At 39.0% G+C, this 18843-nt stretch overlaps 1 protein-coding gene across 5 annotated transcripts in view; it reads left to right on the top strand.

Annotated features, from left to right (window-relative positions):
* The window catches only part of CDC14A (cell division cycle 14A), a gene marked incomplete at its 3' end in the record, with an annotated part of 171167 nt that overhangs the window by 55990 nt on the left and 96334 nt on the right, over nucleotides 1-18843 (top strand). For all 5 annotated transcript variants that reach the window (XM_080801548.1, XM_080801546.1, XM_080801547.1 and 2 more), the window contains one exon: nucleotides 7914-7993. In XM_080801548.1, the coding sequence (XP_080657674.1) occupies nucleotides 7914-7993 (80 nt within the window). The remainder of the gene's footprint in view (nucleotides 1-7913; nucleotides 7994-18843) is intronic.

The raw sequence follows: 18843 nt of genomic DNA, 5'->3' as shown, positions 1-18843 counted from the left end.
GGTAAGGAAGTAGAAGCACAGAGAGTTCATGTAATATGGCTCCATGAAAGAGCCTGGATTTGAATCCAGGCAGCTTGGCTGTAGACTTGGGGTGCCTGACCACTGCGCTCGATCACCTATGCTCTAGCTAGGTGATCCATGTCCTGTGACCATGTCACACTTGTTCTCACATAAAACACACCCTTTCTCTCTGCTGTTTGTTTGTGCATCCATCAGACATTTTTTGAGTGTGGGCCACGCGCCAGGCAGTGTTGAGTCCGAGTCCTGCGCACAGAGAAGAGGCAGACATCCTGCTTGACTTATAGTCAAGCCAGGGAGACAGACTGAAATCACCCCGGAAGACTAACTTGGGTAAAAATTTGAGGGAGGAAGGCAGGGTGCTTTGAGAATGGAGGGAGGGGCCTGATCTCATCAGGTTGTGGAGGAAGCCTGTCCTACCAGAGTGGCTTAGAGCTGTGGTCCCAAGGAAGGGAAGAGGTAGCCATCTAAACGTGACCATGTTGCAAGGAAGGCTTGAGTCAAGTCAGGGTCCTTTGCTGACTGTTCCCCAGCCCTCTTTAGAGCCCTTGTTGTCAGCAGTTTTGAGCTCCTTAGTGAGGTTGCGGACTTCCCCCATGTTCTGGTGTGTATGCAGGTTCTCTTGCAAAACTGTAAGCATTAAGTTAAGTACATTGATCCTTGGTGACTCGTGTTCTCTTCCACCTCCTGCTGCCTGCCTTTTACCAGGTGTTGGGAGTTGTAGAGGGTAGATTCCAAACAGACACAGGGGAGCTGGGACAGTGAATGTCTGGGTCAGGCAGTGTGCTTGGACTCTTGAAATACTTTGTATAAGCTAATGCACGTCATCTGAGCTAGAGCTCTTATTTGTAGAATCAGTCTCTATCTTACCTTTTCTTTCAGTACATCACTGAAGAATTGACTACATCTTGCTTGATGCTCTCAAATAACTGGGCTCTGAAAGTTAATTTCACTAGCTCCCTTGGGCATTATCACTAAAATTGTAGGGACACATTTAGAAAGTCTCATTCACTTGATTATTATTTAAGCTAAATTAACTCTCCAGGGTGGCTGCACTTGTAGAACCTTACACGTTTAAAGCTAAACATATATTCCCAGAGCATCTATCTGATAGGAGGCATCGTAAGGCTTATAAAGGTATAAAAACAATAAAAACATGTCTGTTGCACTTAAGGAGCTTTATACTTGGTTTAAAGGAAAATAATTACGACAGAGCTGTCAGGAGCCCATCAGGAAGTGGTTAGGAGGGCTGTGGGGAGCCAGACTGCCTGACTCCACCACACCCTAGCTGTGCGACCTTGAGCAACCCATTCTCAGCATTTCATGTATAAATGGAAATGGGTTAATAATGGAACCGACTTCAGGGTGATTGTGAGAGGATTATTAAGCCAAATTATGTCAAGTGCTTAGAATAGCACCTGGCGCATAGTATGCACCCTGTAACTCTTTGTTTTTATTATTACCATCGTTATCATGGTCATTATCACTCTTCTAGTTGAATCTAAGGAATTGGGGAAGGGTTTCTGAGCTTAAGAAAAAATGCGTGGTGGAGGTGGTATTCAAGTTAAGTCTGATGAAATAGGAAGAATTTTAATAGCGTAAGTGGTGTGGAGTATCCCAGAAGAGACCTCAGATGAAGGTGTCAGGTATGCTTCTGGAATGGTGAGGCATCGGTTGGCACCTTGTCTTGGTGAAGGGTGGGCAGTCTGGCTGGGGGTTTTGGGCAGGATTGAGACTCTCAGAGTCCTGTTCCAGAGTTGCTGGAGTAGGCAGGAGGGGAGGCAGAAAGAAACCATGTTAGTCTTAGAGTGTGGTGAGAAGGGTTTGAAATAAGGTGATGGTATAGTCATGACAGAAAAGTCAAATGCAGATTCACCGGAAAACTAAATGCAGTTAAAGATTTAGCACCCTTAACGTGGTTGGGCCTCTCTCTCTCAGGTCATTGGAGGGACCTAAAGTGGTGGTTTTATAAATCTGAAAAGATACTTGTATACTTTTCTTTCTGTCCCCAAATCTTCTGTTTCAGCCACTCGGGCTGTAGAGGCTTTAGAGAAAGAATCAGTCTGGATATTGATTGGATGAGGATGGACACAATGAAAGAGAGAGGCCAGGGTCACAGGTGACTTTTGAGATTGAGTTTGGCAGACCGGGAGGAACTCCGGATGACAGACACGGGGATGGTGGGAGAAGCCAGTGAGGGAGCAGTGCTTTCAAACTAAGTGGGGGCTCTACACTGATTAGCTTCACCAGGGAAACATTCTCTTATTACTTCTGCCCACCCCTGTCCTTAATTGCTATCTTGCAAGTACGATAACTTTGTTACATGGGGCTTGAGAGAGAGGCCTGTGCACGACTGTTAATTAGTGGAATAGAATCCAAAGCACATATTCTACAGAGAGACATCTTTGTAATGTCCCCATTTAGTACTCTGTGTATGCTAGAACTACCTGTCTGAAAATTTTAAGGAAAATTTCTCTTTTGGTTTAAGTCTTTCATATTTAGTAAATTTTAGGGCTTCTAGACTGCTTTTAACATCTGTTTTCTGGTAACTTCTCTATTTTGAAGAAATTTAATTGACTCAGAAATGGTCAGACTGCTAATGTCACAGCTATCACGTCAGTGTTCTGGTGGCAGTACCTGAAGGGGAAAGGCTGTTCTCAGCATTTGTTTCCTCTTTTATAAACAAGCAATGTAGTAAACCAATAACAGGAAATCAAATGCCAAAATTAAAGAATACTCTCTCAGATGACCAAATCAAATCCTCAAGAGTATTTCCGCTTTACAGGTCACAGAATGTAAATATAATTTAAATAGGGGCACAGGTTTCATCTTTAGCTGTATATGGGATGTGTGTCTGTGTTGCCTTTTATAGTTAAGTGTTTTTTGGAGAAATAATAGCACCTAAAAACACAGCTAAAGACAGTTAGAACTGAGGCAAATATCCCCAGAGAAAGACCATCAGCCAATTTGTGACTAAAAGTCTGGTTTAGCCCTTCTATATTAAGCCATTCGTTGTTTGAAGAATCACTTTGTATGTATCCGAGGGATTAAATGATCTGAATGGAGAAATACCATTGTAAATTTCAAAATGCTTCTGAAATTTATGTATATTATTTCTGGACAGGCTTTAAAGATTTAATGACCATAGGATTTAATAAAAAGAAGTTATTTAGAAATATTTTTGGATTCATTTAAAGAGGATTTTATTTAACTTCCCAGGTTGGCCTGCTGTTCTTCTATAAAATTAGCCCAAACGTGATATTTTGAAGCATTGTTTCTCAATGTGTGGTGTGCACAAACTTTTAAATATTGTAAATTGTGTATTTTAATATTCATTTATGTCTAGAATCTACATGGCAGATGATACTGGTTTTCTGTTAACAGCAATGACATAAAACACTTCAGAATAAATTGGTTTAAAAGGGTGTGTCTGTTTAAGGAGAAATAATAATACATGGTCCTATGTATGGTGTCAGAAGTTGGAAACGTTGATGTATGATTTGTTGAAGTGTAGGAAACATTGCCTTATTGGTAAATCATATAAATTACATCTTATAGTACTATAACTTTAGTGATGTTATTAAGTAAAAACCTCACAGCCTTTGGTTGGTTGGTTATTTATTTATTTATTTTTAAGTGCCGGCTCTTTAAGAATCTTTTAGTAAAGAAATTGAGAGAATTATTTGGGTCCTTGGTATCTGGCATTAAAGTTAATTAAGCAAAAACGCAATCACTTTATTTTATTTATATATATATATATATATTTAAAGACTTTATTTATTTATTTGATGGAGAGACACACACAGCGAGAGAGGGAACACAACAGGGGGAGTGGGAGAGGCAGAGGGAGAAGCAGGCTCCCCTCTGAGCAGGGAGCCCGATGTAGGGCTCCATCCCAGGACCCTGGGATCATCATGACCTGAGCTGAATCCGAGCCACCGAGGCACTCCAACACAATCACTTTAACTGGTTAGATTCTAGTAAGTTAAAAATAAGAACGTGTCTGTCCAGTGCTATTTTATTGAGAGGTTTCTAGGAATTCCTGGCAAGAGTGGTGTACTTTGATAAAAGACATGTCCTCACTCCTCCAGGGGTAACTTAGAGTGGTACATACATCAAGCACTACGCAGAAGGCTTTTGTTAGTTTTACCTATCAAAAGTTTGGGAAGATTCTTTCAGTTTGGGTTTATCTATGCTAAAATCTAGTGAGGAGAGTAGACAATGTATTTTTTCCCCTGGGAGGCAGAAAAGGAAAATTAAAAGATTTAGAAGATTCTTTGAAATTAATTTTATTCAGAAAATATTTTTTAGAGATATTAGAATATCTGACAACCAATTTTTGATATTAAATTTGGTTTTGTTTTTATTATATTTTTATTTTTTTAAAAGATTTTTTCATTTATTCACTTCAGAGAGAGAGAAAGAGAGCCCGCTTGTGCAAGCCAGAGAGCATGAGCAGAGGGGGAGGGGAGGAGGGAGAGGGAGAAGGAGGCTCTCTGCTGAGCTGGGGCCGATATGGGCTCTATCCCAGGACCCTGTCCCAGGACCCTGAGATTATGACCTGAGCCTAAGGCTTAGGTTAACTGATTTAAACTCAGGCTTAACCAGCTGAGCCACCCAGATGCCCCTGGTTTCATTTTTAAAAAGAGTAGACATTTACTATTTAACTGATTTAGTTACTCTACATTTGAAAAACAAATTAATCTATGTCTGTACAAAATATAAGACATGGAGATAGTAGAAAATGTCAAGTAGAAAGTATTCCTTTTTTCCTCCAGTCCCTTTCCTTGCCCTGTTCCTTAGACACAACTACCGTTACCAGTTTGAAGTCACCTAGTTTTAAGAAGTCAAGTGGTCAGGATCCCAGAGTCCCAGGATTGAGTCCCTTATCTGGCTCCCAGCTCTGCGGATAGTCTGCTTCTGTCTCTGACCTTCTCCCCTCCCATGCTTTCTCTCATTCTTTCTTGCTCTCAAATAAATAAATAAAATCTTAAAAAAAAAGAAAGAAAGAAAGAAAGAAAAAAGTCAAGTGTAATGGTGTTTTAAGAATTTGGAAGAATAGGAATTTTTCCCCCCATTTGTGCTCCTGTTGCGTATGTTTATATTTTTTAGCAGATTACCGACTTTGGAGTCGGATCTTTGTTTGAATTCCAACTCCGTCAAAGAGCAGCAGTGTGAGTTTGGAAAGTTCCTTGCCTTTCTGGGCTTTAGATTCCTCAGCAGCAAGGCTTAATAAATGTTTTTATTATTCCCAGCTTTAGTCAGGCCTAGTTTGTCTGTCTGTCTCACTTTCTCTTTTAATAGGAGACATATCGCAGAAGATGTGGCATTAAGAATCTTTGACAAAAAAAATCCGTGACATGTTCTTTTTTAGAAGTAAATTTGGTATTTTAATGACCCTAGCATGCATACAGTAAGGCACTCATTTATTACGTTTCACCTATCATCAGGTTTTAAAAGGTCATTGTATTTACCTGCCCCTGGACCCTTCTGGGAATTTAGATGGCCTCTGCTGGGTTTCACTTTGCACTTATTAATAATTTAGCACTGGGATAAAAATAAAAACAGACTCTCATCTTACAGTGTGAGAACATGGGTCATGTGTGCTAAGTCATGCAGGTAAGATGAGTAGCTAAACCCTGTGGGGTATCCAGGTTAAAGAAGTATTTCATGTGGTCTTTTGCCTCTCTTGCAGAATGGCTGCCCTGAAATTAAAGGGAATTAATGTAATTGCTCCTGAGGAAGGAAATGTATTTTTGCTTTTCAAAGGTTGCTGTCTGAGCTTTAATTATGTCATGCAAACACAGAAGCATTTTCCAGCAGCTTTCCCTTTTAGCAGAGGTAGTCAGCTTTCCAGTAGTGCTGCATCTTTAGGCTTGAGAAATCACCGCATTATTACCATCTCTATTTATAGGGTATAACCTCCCATTAAGGCACAGCAAAATGCTGTTTTCATATTGGTTACTGAAAGTGGGCTTTAAAAGCCAGGGTTGATTTAAGTGTATTTTTCTAATTATTGGAGCTGCAACTAGAGCTGTGATTCTCTTGTAGAATGAGTGACTCACGCCTAGATCATACTTTGCAGTGGTTTCATTTTCTGGGCTGTTCTTGTTTCACGTTCAGTTGGCTTTGGTTGGTGTGTCTCTATCAGACTGTCAGGCTTACTTGTCAAGTAGTACAGAGCTTTCTTTTAAAGGTTTTAAGTCTATTTTATATATTTATTTTAGTTTTCTTTCTTTAGAAGACAGAATTAAGATGTTTTCTAGTCCTGAAAATATTAATAGTTAAAAATGCATGTAATATATTGCTAGTGGGATGGGGCGCCTGGGTGGCTCGGTGGTTTAAAGCCTCTGCCTTCGGCTCAGGTCATGGTCTCGGGGTCCTGGGATCGAGCCCCGCATCGGGCTCTCTGCTTGGCGGGGAGTCTGCTTCCTCCTCTCTCCCTCTCTGCCTGCCTCTCTGCCTACTTGTGATCTGTCTGTCAAATAAATAAAATCTTAAAAAATATATATATATTGCTAGTGGGCTAGCTTAAAACTCAAAGGAGATTTGCAAGTAAAGAGGAAGGCCCTGCTTTTTAAGAATTGAGACCCTGGCACTCTTGCTGAAATGCACAGGGTTTTGAAATAATGCCATTAATTCTAGGTAGAGAGGATCTTTGGGAATAAAATTTGATTCAAACTACAGAGGAAAAGGACCGATGTCCTCAGCTCAAAGTTAAGATACTAAATTATACATAGAATATAATTGGAGTCTGCCTATGGTTTGTATTGCTCTGCACAATTTGGCCACCACTTGGTTCTCCTTCCCACGTTCCAGCCACACTGAGGATCTCTCTGTCCGATCACCAAGCTCTTTCCCTCGGCAAGGATGGTGCCCTCGTTATTCCCACTGCCTGGCAAGTGCTTCCTCCGTTCCCTTGCTTTTCCATGGCGTGTGCCCTGCAGATCTTACCCTACATGTCTCTGAGGGAGCCTTCTCTGTGCCTTCGCTCAAGCAACCCCTTTCTAGTCTCTTTCCAGAACGCTATTTATTTCCTTTTTAGCACCTATCTCAGAATGTGTTTGTTTTTGTTAACTATTGTCTTTGCCCCATAATGTAAATTCTATCAAGAGAGGTACCAGTACCATACAGTGCCTAGCACATATTATATAGTCAATATGTTGATTAAGTTGTTTACTGGTTTGAAGAGCTCCTTTTTGTTTCTTTAAGATTAGTTTATCATGCTGGGCCAGAGGGATTTAAGTATCCTTGGTATCAACAGTCAAGCCAGTGTGTTTTCTAGTGCTCTTTTAAAAAAAAATTCTTTTTGAATATTTTTATTTATTTAGTTGAGAGAGAGAGAAGAAACCCAAGCAGACTCTGCACTGAGCATGGAGCCCGATGTAGGGCTTGATCCCACAACCCCAAGACCACGACCCCTGCTGAAACCAAGAGTCAGGCGCTTGACTGACTGAGCCACTCGGGCACCTCCTAGGGTCTCCTACCCACATTCATATGCGTTGTTGTGTTGTGATTTGATTTTACTGTACTTTATTTTATTGTACTGTGAGTACACAGTATAATAATGAAAGTAGAATTATTCTGTTCCCAAAAGGGAAAACCCTGCCATTGTATCAGTTCAGTGTGCCTTGTAAACAGTCCTGGATGGCCTCTTTATGGGTCTATGCTCCGTCTTGAAACTCTTACCCGTTTCTAAGCCCAAGGTGGCAGCTCAGCTTCAAGCTGAAAAGGAAATTTTGGCGGCTTGGTTGCTGTCTTTTAAAGGTTAGCATTATCACCAGGACTGACAGTTGTCAAAGTGGAAAACGGGAAATGCAAATTTGGTGGGTAATTAAATTAGTCTTATGTCATTCTTTGGTGGTGTTCTAAATGTTGCTATTTATCTGTCTTAGGTAATCTATTTAAAGAAGACACCAGAAGAAGCCTACAGAGCACTCCTATCTGGCTCAAACTCCCCCTACCTTCCATTCAGGTATAACTCTTGGGAGACTTGGGCTAATAGCGCTTGGTTAGACAGCAGCCACTGTCGAGTTGGAATACCATGTTTTTAACTGTCTTAAGACTGTGACTACGATGTTATACAGAATGAAATGAGTTGGTAGTTCTTATTATTTTATTTTTGCGGAGTTCTTTTCCCCCTCTCTAGTAGGAATAAAATAGCATTTTCCTTTTAGGAATTAGTTTTCTCCTTGAATTCCTTCTGCATCTTGACCTTTCAGCACGGAGTGCCTAATTTATGAGCTAATAACCATGTGAAGACTTGATTTGTTAGATTTCAGTACTCTACATCATTGATTCATCCACTTATTCTTTCACTTCAGAGCATGAGTGAGCCCTGACTGAATGTGGGGTCTGGAGATAGAGAATAAGACCCTCAAAGTATCTTCCCAGGGGCATATGTTCAATGGGGGACCAGAAATGACCTGTTTAGTCCATGAATCTAGCTTATATCTTGAGGAAGGCTGTTTCTTATTACAGTGTTAGAAAATACTATCTAAGTATCAGCTGAAAACGGTCATTTAAAAATTTCAGGTAAACTTGAACTTGCTTAAAAAATGAAAGGGAACATACAGCTAAACTCCCACAATGGTCGTTTCTGTTAGAATTGTGAATATTGATAGATATAAGTGAAATGATATATTATATATATATTTTGTAATATTGCTTATTTTTGTATCCAAATCTACAAGCATTTGTAATTCTTTTTTTTTTTTAAGATTTTGTTTATTTGAGAGAGAGTGTGAGCAAGATAAGCACAAGCAGAGAGAGAGAGAGAGAGCGCGCGAGCAGCAGACTCCCTGCTGAGCAGGGAGCCTGACGTGGCGCTTGATCCCAGGTCCCTGAGACCATGATCTGAGCCAAAGGCAGATACTTAACCAACATATGTATTTCTCATTGCTGCTAATCTCATAATTGCTGACAATAATGAAAGAAAGGAAGAGCGAAGATTGAGAGACCTCTTTGTCAGTCTTCCTTACTCTCCTGTGAATTCACAGAGGGCAGGTCCTGGTGCCTGACACTTGGAAGTGATTTTAGCAAATATTTGAATGAATAAACCAAGGCTAAATCCCTTCAGATCCAAGGGGTTCACATTTCTGTTTCTCAGGCCATAGGAGGGAGTGTTAATTAGGTGTAGGGTGGTGTCAAGGTTGGGAGGACGAATGGGGGAGATACTGCCTAATGTGCTTAATTTGCTTGATCAATGTTTGATAGTCTCAGTGAAGTCAGAGAAAAGTAGTGAGTGGAAAATAATCTTCCAGTTCTAGGGTGAACTAATTAGCTATTGAAGGGCAGATAAAAAGTGGCAGATACGTATAGGAGCATTTTAACATGGAGACAAAGCTTGTTTTTTCCTTCCACTTCTAATGGCTTCTATAATTTGAAAGCCTTTTGTAAAATACAATTCTAATTTTTATTTATTTATTTATTTACTAATTATTATTTTTTTTTACAATTCTAATTTTTAGAAAAGGGTAATTATTTTAGTCAGTTTGGACTTCTGTAACAAAGTAGCATAGACCGGTGGCTTATAAACAACAGAAATGTATTTCTTAGTTCTGGAGAAGGGGATCAGGGTGGTCATGTTCTGGAGAGGTCCCTCTTCATGGGGGCAGACTTGTGTCCTCACGTGGTGAAATGAAGGCAAGAAAGGTCTCCGGGTACCTTTTTTTTTTAAAGATTTTATTTATTTGAGAGAGAGAAAGAAAGAGTGGGGTGAGGGGCAGAGGGAGAGGGAGAAGCAGGCCTCCAGCTGAGCCCCGAGTTGGGAGCCCAACTCAGGGCTCTATCCCAGGACCCGGGATCATGACCTGAGCCAAAGGCAGACACTCAGCTGACTGAGCCATCTAGGTGCCCCTCAGCTGAGCTTTTAAAGATAGATAAGGGTGTTGAGAATGGAGGGGGACAGATTAGGCACAGGTATGCACTATGGAAAACCCTGGAGTTGTGAGGTTTCTGAGTTGACCTCAGAAGTTCTCTGTGGGAGGAGCACAGTGTCTGTGGTGAGTTAGGGGCCATGTCTGCCCGGGAATCACTGAGGCACTTTTCTCCGGGACAGTGAGGGCCTATTGAGTTTGTTTGCTAAATCGGAAATATGTTTGCAATTTTTTGGTTGTTAGTTTGAAAAATAACGCACACCTGGAAATTATAATGCTGTAATATTTGGAAAATTGTAATGCCAGTCAGTAGGCCCACTGGACAATGTAACTATTTAAAATTTTAAGTGGAAAATGTATATTAATTTTTATGCTGGTGATATTTTCCATTCAGAAGTCAAGGGAGATGTATTTCTGTTTCATGGCTAGATGACCCTTGCTATCCTTAATTGTCAATTTAGGTGAAGATATTGGAAGAGGAGGAAGGAATAAATTCTTCTTTTAAGCATAATTATATGTTTAGCTTATATGTGTTAGGTAATTAATTTGTTTCCAGAGAACTAGAATTTTTGACTAATTAAGATCAGAATGGAAGGAAAGGTAGGAAGAAAATTATTATTACTAACATAGAATTAAGCAATAATTATTATCATTGTAGCTTATTCTTCCAAATTATTTTTATTTAAAAATTTGAAAATATAAATATATTAACATGACTCAGAAATTTAAAAAATTTACAGTGAAAAGTCTCTCTCCCACCCTTGATCTTACTCTCTAATTTTTTCTGGATAACTTCTGGTATTTGTTTCTTCCATATCCTTCCAGAGTTTCTTTATGCACATATAAGCAAATAAAGATATATGTACATTTTTAAAAATTCCAGTATAATTAGTGTACAATGTTATATTCATTTCAGACATACAATATAGTAATTTAGCTATATAATATATAGAATATATATTATATATGTAATATACAGAATGATATATATAGAATAATAATATATAGGATAGTAATATATAGAACATTACTATACATTACTCAGTGCTCATCACCATAAGTGTACTCTTAATTCTTTTCATCTATTTCACCCATCCCCCCGCCTCCCCTCCCCTCTGGTGACCATTAGTTTGTTCTCTATAGTTAAGTCTACTTTTTTGTCTCTCACTTTCTTTCTTTGTTTTGTTTCTTAAAATTTACATATCAGTGAAAACATGTGATATTTGTCTTTCTCTGACTGACTTACTTCACTTAGCATGATACCCTCCATATCCATCCATGTAGTTACAAATGGCAAGATGTCATTCTTTTTTATGGCTAACATATGTATTCTTATTTTTCATTTTTAACGCAAAATGTAGCCCACTGCATACACTGTTCTATACCTTGATTTTTTTTTCACTTAACTCGTCTTGGATATCTTTCATATCAATACACGGAGAGCTTCCTTCTCCATTCTGTATTATTTCTGTGTAATATACAAGAATGCATGTAACCAGTCTGACAGGTAGACATTTAGGTGGTTTCCTATCATTTCAGTTGTAGCTTTTCAATTCACGTGGTCTGAAATGTATTTTAGAAGAAAGAAACTGAGACACTACTATGGAGAAAACTATAGTGTGTGGTTAGACGTAAAGGGATTTTAGTAATCTGTTTGCATAAAGGTACTCATTATACGAAAAAAGAATGCTTAATGAAAAGATGAGGCATTTGTTCCTGGTTTAGGCACCTGTTTCCTGCTAAAAGTTTGACTGTAACTTGAATGTAACTCTAAGTTTTATCTTTCTGATAACCTAAGAAATCAAGAGTTGTATTTACATTAACCTATGTTTCTAAACCTGACTCTTCATAAACCATACATTTGAAGCAGGAAATACCACAAAGTGGTGTATTTATAATTTAGTAAAAAATGTAGTTGAAGGAATAGTACTGGTTTTCTGGAATTTGACTAAAGAAGCTTTTTTCCTAATGCTAAGGTAAGATGTGAGTTGATTTTAGTCTCCGGTCTAGAATAACTAAGGCTAATCTAATGTTAACAAGAATCATCTTACAGTTTTGGTCAGCCATCACTGCCTTGGCCTTTATTTGTAACCTGGATTCTGTGATCCATGAAGTTTTTTACACCATTTGTTGTTATACTTCTATCTTCATCGTCTAGATTTCTTTTTAATATGCTGTTGCAGTAACACTTTTACTTAAAAAATAAGAAGCCTTAAAGGGACTTCATTTAAGTCTAATCATTTTATTGTTGAAAAATTTTTAAGGGGTGCCTGGGTGGCTCAGTCGTTAAGTGTCTTCCTTCAGCTCAGGCCATGATCCCAGGGTCTTGGGATTGAGCCCCGCATTGGGCTCCCTGCTCCACAGGGAGTCTTCTTCTCCCTCTCCCACTCCCCCTGCTTGTGTTCCCTCTCTCTCTGTCAAGTAAATAAAAAATCTTAAAAAAAAAAAAAAGGAAAATTTAAAAAAAATGAAGACCAGTTTGAGGGCTTCTCAAAGTGTGGTTCGCGTCTTTATATGCCTTCTTAGAACGAAATGCCTGTTTCCATTTGTTCTCTAGATTCTTAGTGTCTTTCTAGTAAAAGGGTTTTAAGTTTGAATGAGTTTGAATATGAGTTTGAATAACGTTGTTCTTTGAGATTTATTCATTTAACAAAAATTTATCTAAATAGTCTCTTCTGTAAAGCCTTTCCTCATTTTTCTAGAGAGGGTTGACAGGTCTTTCACTTGTAATTCCCTATTATATTTTGTGCATTGCATTTTGTGCAGGCTCCTTCACATTTGCCACATACATGATTAGAACAAATATCTTGGGGTGCCTGGGTGGCTCAGTCGGTTAAGCAACTGCCTTTGGCTCAAGTCATGATCCCAGGGTCCTGGGATTGAGGCCCACATCAGTCTCCCTTCTCAGTGGGGAGCCTACTTCTCCCTCTTCCTCTGCTACTCTGCCTGCTTGTGCTCTCTCTCACTCTGTCAAATAAATAAATAAAATCTTAAAAAAAAAATAAAGCAGATATCTTGGGGTACCGGGTGGTTCAGTCAGTTAAGCATCTGCCTTCTGCTCAGGTCATGATCCCAGAGTCATGGATTTGAGTCCCACATCAGGCTCCCTGCTCAGTGGGGAGTTTGCTTCTCCCTCTGATCCTCCCCCTTCTCGTCTTTTCTCTCTCTCACTCTCTCTTTCTCTATATAAATAAATAAGTAAAATTTTTACATTGAGATGTAATTGACATCAGCATATTATAAGCTTAACGTGCACAGCATAATGACTTGATATACATATATTGTGAAATGATTATGTGATTAATTTAGTTAACACTCACTTTTAGGATCTATTCTCTTTGCAACTTTCAAATCTACCAGACAGCCATGTTAACTGTAGTCATCATGTTGTAGATGACATCTTCAGTATTTATTTTATGACTGAAAGTTTGTACCTTTTGACAACCTTCACCAATTCCTCAATTTACTGCTTGTTCTTTTTTTTTTTTTTTTAATTTATTCACTTGATAGACAGAGATCATGAGTAGGCAGAGAGGCAGGCAGAGAGAGAGAGGAGGAAGCAGGCTCCCTGCAGGGCAGAGAGCCCGATGTGGGGCTCGATCCCAGGACCCCGAGATCATGACCTGAGCCGAAGGCAGAGGCTTAACCCACTGAGCCACCCAGGTGCCCCTTTACTGCTTGTTCTTGACTGCATTAATTATAGCAGACTTTAGAGACAGTTGAATTTTTGACTTGGTGTGACACTCAAGGAGTGTTTGTTGTGATGTTGCTCTTTGCAAGTCAATCTTAGTTTCATTAAGCTAATGGAATTAAGTTCCATTTAATTGCAAAGTAGTTGTGTCTAATAACGTACCTTCGCTTGTGTTGAGGATGCCCAGAGTGTTTGTCAAGAGTGACTTTGGCTAGGGGCACCTGGGCGGCTCAGTTGGCTAAGTGTCTGCCTTTGGCTCAGGTCATGATCTCAGGGTCCTGCGATGGAAGCCCTGCATCAGGCTCCCTGCTCAGCGGGAAATCTGCCTCTCCCTGTCCATCTGCCTCTCCCTCTGCTCATGCTCTCTCTCACTCTCAAATAAATAGATAAAATCTTTATAAAAAAAGAAAGAGTGACTTTACCTGAAAGCTAGAGGAAAAGGGTATTTTTCACCTACTTCAGTTCCTTGAGTCCATCCATCTTTAGTGTTGGCTTGGCAGTTGGCCTCAAGGGAACAAGAGACTGTTCAGTTCTGGGGTCAGAGTCAGCAGAGTTTGAATTGGCAAGCCTAGTGTGAATCTTTTTAGGTACTTTTCCTTTCACCATTTTACCAAATTTATAGTCTATACTATTGACCAGTTGTTCCATGAACTCATCTTAATTGTGCTTGTCTAAGGCCTCATGAGACTACCAACTCTTAGTGGAATTCTCAGATTGTCTTCTTGGCAGTCAATGGCCGTGGTTTTCAAATCCACCTTCTCTGATGTTCATAAAACAGTGTAGGTGAAGATGCTCAGCATCGTAAAACACGGAAAATTGCACAACTCTTCTTTTGATTTCTTTTGTGCTTTTAAATTCATTTTATAGAACTTACTTCTTTGTTTATGGGTCAAATGGGGCAACATGGTAAGTTTTTTTGGTATTTGATGATGGCTCATAGATGTCCTGAAATCAACTTTTTTATGACATATAATATAAAATGGAGAATTTAACTGTACAGATAATAAATAGCATCCAGGCTCCCAGTTTTGATGACAAATACAGAAAGCAGGATTTGAGAAACAATGAGTAGGTATAGAGGTGAGGTTAAGGTAGGGTGCTGTGTTGACACCCACTGGAATCAAGCTGGTTGGACATTGAATGTTCTGTCTCCAGCTGTCTATTTAGTTTTTCTTTTTTGGTGTTAGTTTTTTGCAGGTCTCCTCCCGAATAGGTCCAGGAATGCATTTTTGTGTGGCTGTTTTATTTTAGGTTAGAGAGGAGGCTAGAACTTAGAGGTAGTATTTCCCAAAGTTATGTTGGTTCTCATATTTGGTGTCTAAAAGTCTGAGAGGCTGGGTTCTACTCCCAGGAATGTTGACATAATTGGTCTAAGGTATTGGGTTTGGGTACTGGGATTTTCAAAAACTTCCACAAAATTCCAGTATGCTGGTAAGGTTGGAACTACTGCTCTATACGATCTATCATGGCAAAATAAAAATAAAAATAAAAAGACTCAAAGAAAAAGTGTAGAACTCTTGGGGATTTAGAAAACACATTCTCATTTTAAAGATTTTGAATGGTTCTGAGTAATAAAGGAACCTGTTTAACTTCGTTTAACTCAGACTTTTCCAGAGTACTTCATTCTGAATCCCTTTCCACTACCCCACCCCAATTTCTGTTAATATCTGGCAGCACCAGTGTTCTGAAACACTCTAGGACACATTTCCGGATCCACACCTGTGTGGAACAAAATAGATCGCTTGGGATTAGAATAATACGCTACCATTTAATGGAGCTGTTTTTGTACTGTTTCCCGAGAATCTTGGAAATAGACGGCTTATCAAATAATGGCATTTTATCTACTATGAACAGGAACCTGCAGCTTTTCTCTTAGAAGAGCAGGTGTGAGGCCAGAAAACCTTCCTTACCGGAGGAACCACAAAACTCCCACTGGCAGTCCTTTAAAGACATTTGACATTGAAATGAATCAATACTGTTTGTATTAAGGGAGAGGTTTGTTGTGTTTTGGGGATGACCCCTGGTGATATCCCTGTTGCTGAGCTGTGTCTTAATGTGGCTGAGTCTTAGTGGGAAATCTCTGAAGCAATTACTCTGGACCATCTGGGCATGCCAGAACTTGTAGGTCTCTTAACAAAGGCTCAGAAGGGTCAACCACTTAGAACTTGGCATTAGGCTGCCTGCCTTCTTTCTTCTAAAGCAAAATAAACATGTGCTGGTAGATGTTAGATCTAATTATAAAATGTATGTCTTCACAGAAAATGTTGAACTAGATATTTGTTAGCTTAAATATGATATTGTGATTTTTGTTAAAGTTTATTTAGCAATTAACTTTGTATTTCAAAGGAACAGTTTTCCTTACCATGTTTTTCTTTGGAGTATCAACAATGTAGAAACAAGATTTATTTTATGCTTTCCAGTGTATCCTTATGATGGCTACCCTTCTGCTTCGCAGTTCGATCTTTGGGGTTATTTCTGCCCCCTTGGATCTTTAATAAACCTTTGCTTTTAATGCTTAGTGTGATGAGAAAGATCCACATTAGTTTTGATAGTGAGGCTATATATGCTAGTTTCCTGAGTTCTGAAAATAGATGGGAGTCGATGGCTTATCCATTCCAAACTGGTCAAGCTGTTCTCAACAGCTGGGATGTGTTGAGTAACTTGGACCACTATGAAAAGCAGACTCTTTATTAGATTTTTCTTCTTAAAGTAGTAAATAAATGCCATTAGACAGGATCTGAGAACAGAAACAACTGTCAGGGTCTCTGTGACTCACTAAATACACGTAAGGAAGTGAGTTATACCTATTCTATTTTTTTGGAACACAGCAGATGCTTCAGTGGTTTGAGTTGTGAAAGTTGGTTCTGATGATGTTCTTTGTTATTCCTATTTTGATGGTCCCAGATCCGTGTTACCAAGTTTCTATGGAAGAGTCAGTGCCAAGCTTTTGTACTCTTTATATAGTACATTTCTGATAGCCAGTCTTAGTTGATAAGGGTGGTTTAGAAAAGTACATTAATTTAATGTATTCACATTAGTTTACCTTACAATTACAGTAGTGAATTACATTTATGTTAATGAATGTAATTATTTTGTTGAATGTCTTGTTCAGTGTCTTTTCAGTACCTAATCTAAAGGCAATTTGCTATTATTTATTAACTTTTAAAAAGATTTATTTATTTATTCATTTGAGAGAGAGAGCATGTGTGCATGCACGCATGAGCAAGGGAAGGGGCAGAGGGAGAGGAAGAGAGAATCCTCAGGCAGATCCTTGCTTAGTATGGAGCCTGATGCAGGGCTCTATCCCAGAACCCTGAAATCATGACCTAAGCCAAAATCAAGAGACAGCTCCTCAACTGATTGAGCCATCCAGGCACCCCCAATTTACTACTATATTTATCTGTAAAGCAAAATTAGTGTGGTTACATGGTGTCACTCACATCTTGATAAAAGGCTCAGAGCACAGTGCATGGTCCGTTTTTGGGTTTTTTTTTTGTGTGTGTGCCTATTATTGCTAGTTCTGGACAGAGTCTATTCTGCTCACTTTATGTGACCTTTTGAGTCATGATTTAGAGATGAATTTTTACATATCTGTTTCTTTGGGTGAACAGAGTGATTAGTGTGTAGCCTTATTTTCAATCTGAAAAGTGGGAGATTCTGTGTTCTGGTTTTTGTTAAGTACTGGTCATGCTCACCTTTTGGCACTGCCCTATGAAGCAATTTGATTTTGCTCTTTGAGTAGTAGATGGCTTTGTTCTTCCCATGAATGCTCAGCAAATACCTTTTTATCTTGTAGGCTTAGATGATAATAAGCAATCAGCTCTTTTTTTCCCTGGACCTGGTTCACATGTGTCATGGATTTGTTCAGTGATTGGAAGTCAAGTATGATTTGGATAATTATGTGTCATATTTTGGGGCATTGTCTACTTACCAAGTATCCATTCAGTCTAGTCTAGAGCCGAACTACCCAGTACAGTAGCTGCTAGCTACGTGTGCTTTTGAGCATTTGAAATTTGTTTAGTCCAAATGTTTTGAAGATTTAGTAAAAAAAAAAAAAAGTAAAATATCTTCTTTATAATTATGTTGATTATTTGCTGAAATGGTAATTTTTCAGATATACTGGAATAAGAAAATATATTACTCATTAATTTTACTTGTTTCTTTTTACTTTTTTAAATATGGTTTTGAAAGAAATTAAAATGACATATTTGGCTCTCTTTTGTGGATGGCATCATATTTCCATTGGACATTAAGCTCTTGACTGTGGGTTTTTTTTTCACTTTAAAATGTTCTTTTTTAAAAATTGATTTTATTTTATTTTTTCAGTGTTTTAAGATTCATTGTTTATGCACCACATCCAGTGCTCCATGTAATACGTGCCCTCCTTAATAGCCACCACCAGGCTCACCCATCCCCCCAACCCCCCTTCCCAAACTCTCAGTTTTATTGTGTTATTGCTACTGTACATAGTTTATGACTACATATCATTTTGTATGATTTTTGCTTTGAAAGGTCAGTAGCTCCCAACCACTAGAGTTGTTCGAATATAAGTTTAATGATCTCCTGGTAATGATTGTTTATTCATTCGTCAAACATCTACAGCATCTTAATGTCTCCAACACTGTTCTGGACTCTGGGCATGCAGAACATAAAGGACACATTCTTGGTTCTTAAGAAGCTCATGATCTTCTGGCAGTTGTGTAGATGGGATTCAGATCAGTGCTTAGAAGGATGCTTTCATGACCTTTGAGATCCTTTCCAACCCACTGCTCTGCAGATATTTGCATACCTCCTAACCATTTGTTATCCAGAGAACTGGGAGAGAATTTTGGAATCAAAACATATGTAGATCATAGCCGTCCCCAATATTTCTTCATCCATTTACTGTCGGGTCTTTTTTTTTTTTTATGATTTTATTTATTTATTTGACAGAGAGAGAGATCACAAGTAGGCAGAGAGGCAGGCAGAGAGAGAGAGATGAGGATACAGGCTCCCCGCTGAGCAGAGAGCCTGATGCGGGACTCAGTCCCAGGACCCTGACATCATGACCTGAGCCAAAGGCAGAGGCTTAACCCACTGAGCCAACCAGGTGCCCCTACTGTCAGCTCTTTTTACTCTTTGGATTAGTCTCTGTATTTTAAATCCTGTACCTCTGTTCTTCATTCTTTCTTCATTTCAAACAACCTCATTACCAGAAATGCTTCTCATTGCTTTGTGTGACTATATTCTTTCATCTCCGGTTTCATCTCTTCATTG

This window comes from Martes martes (assembly GCF_963455335.1).
Source record: "Martes martes genome assembly, chromosome: 4".
NCBI lineage: Eukaryota > Metazoa > Chordata > Mammalia > Carnivora > Mustelidae > Martes > Martes martes.
This window is presented reverse-complemented; position numbering and strand designations above follow the sequence as displayed.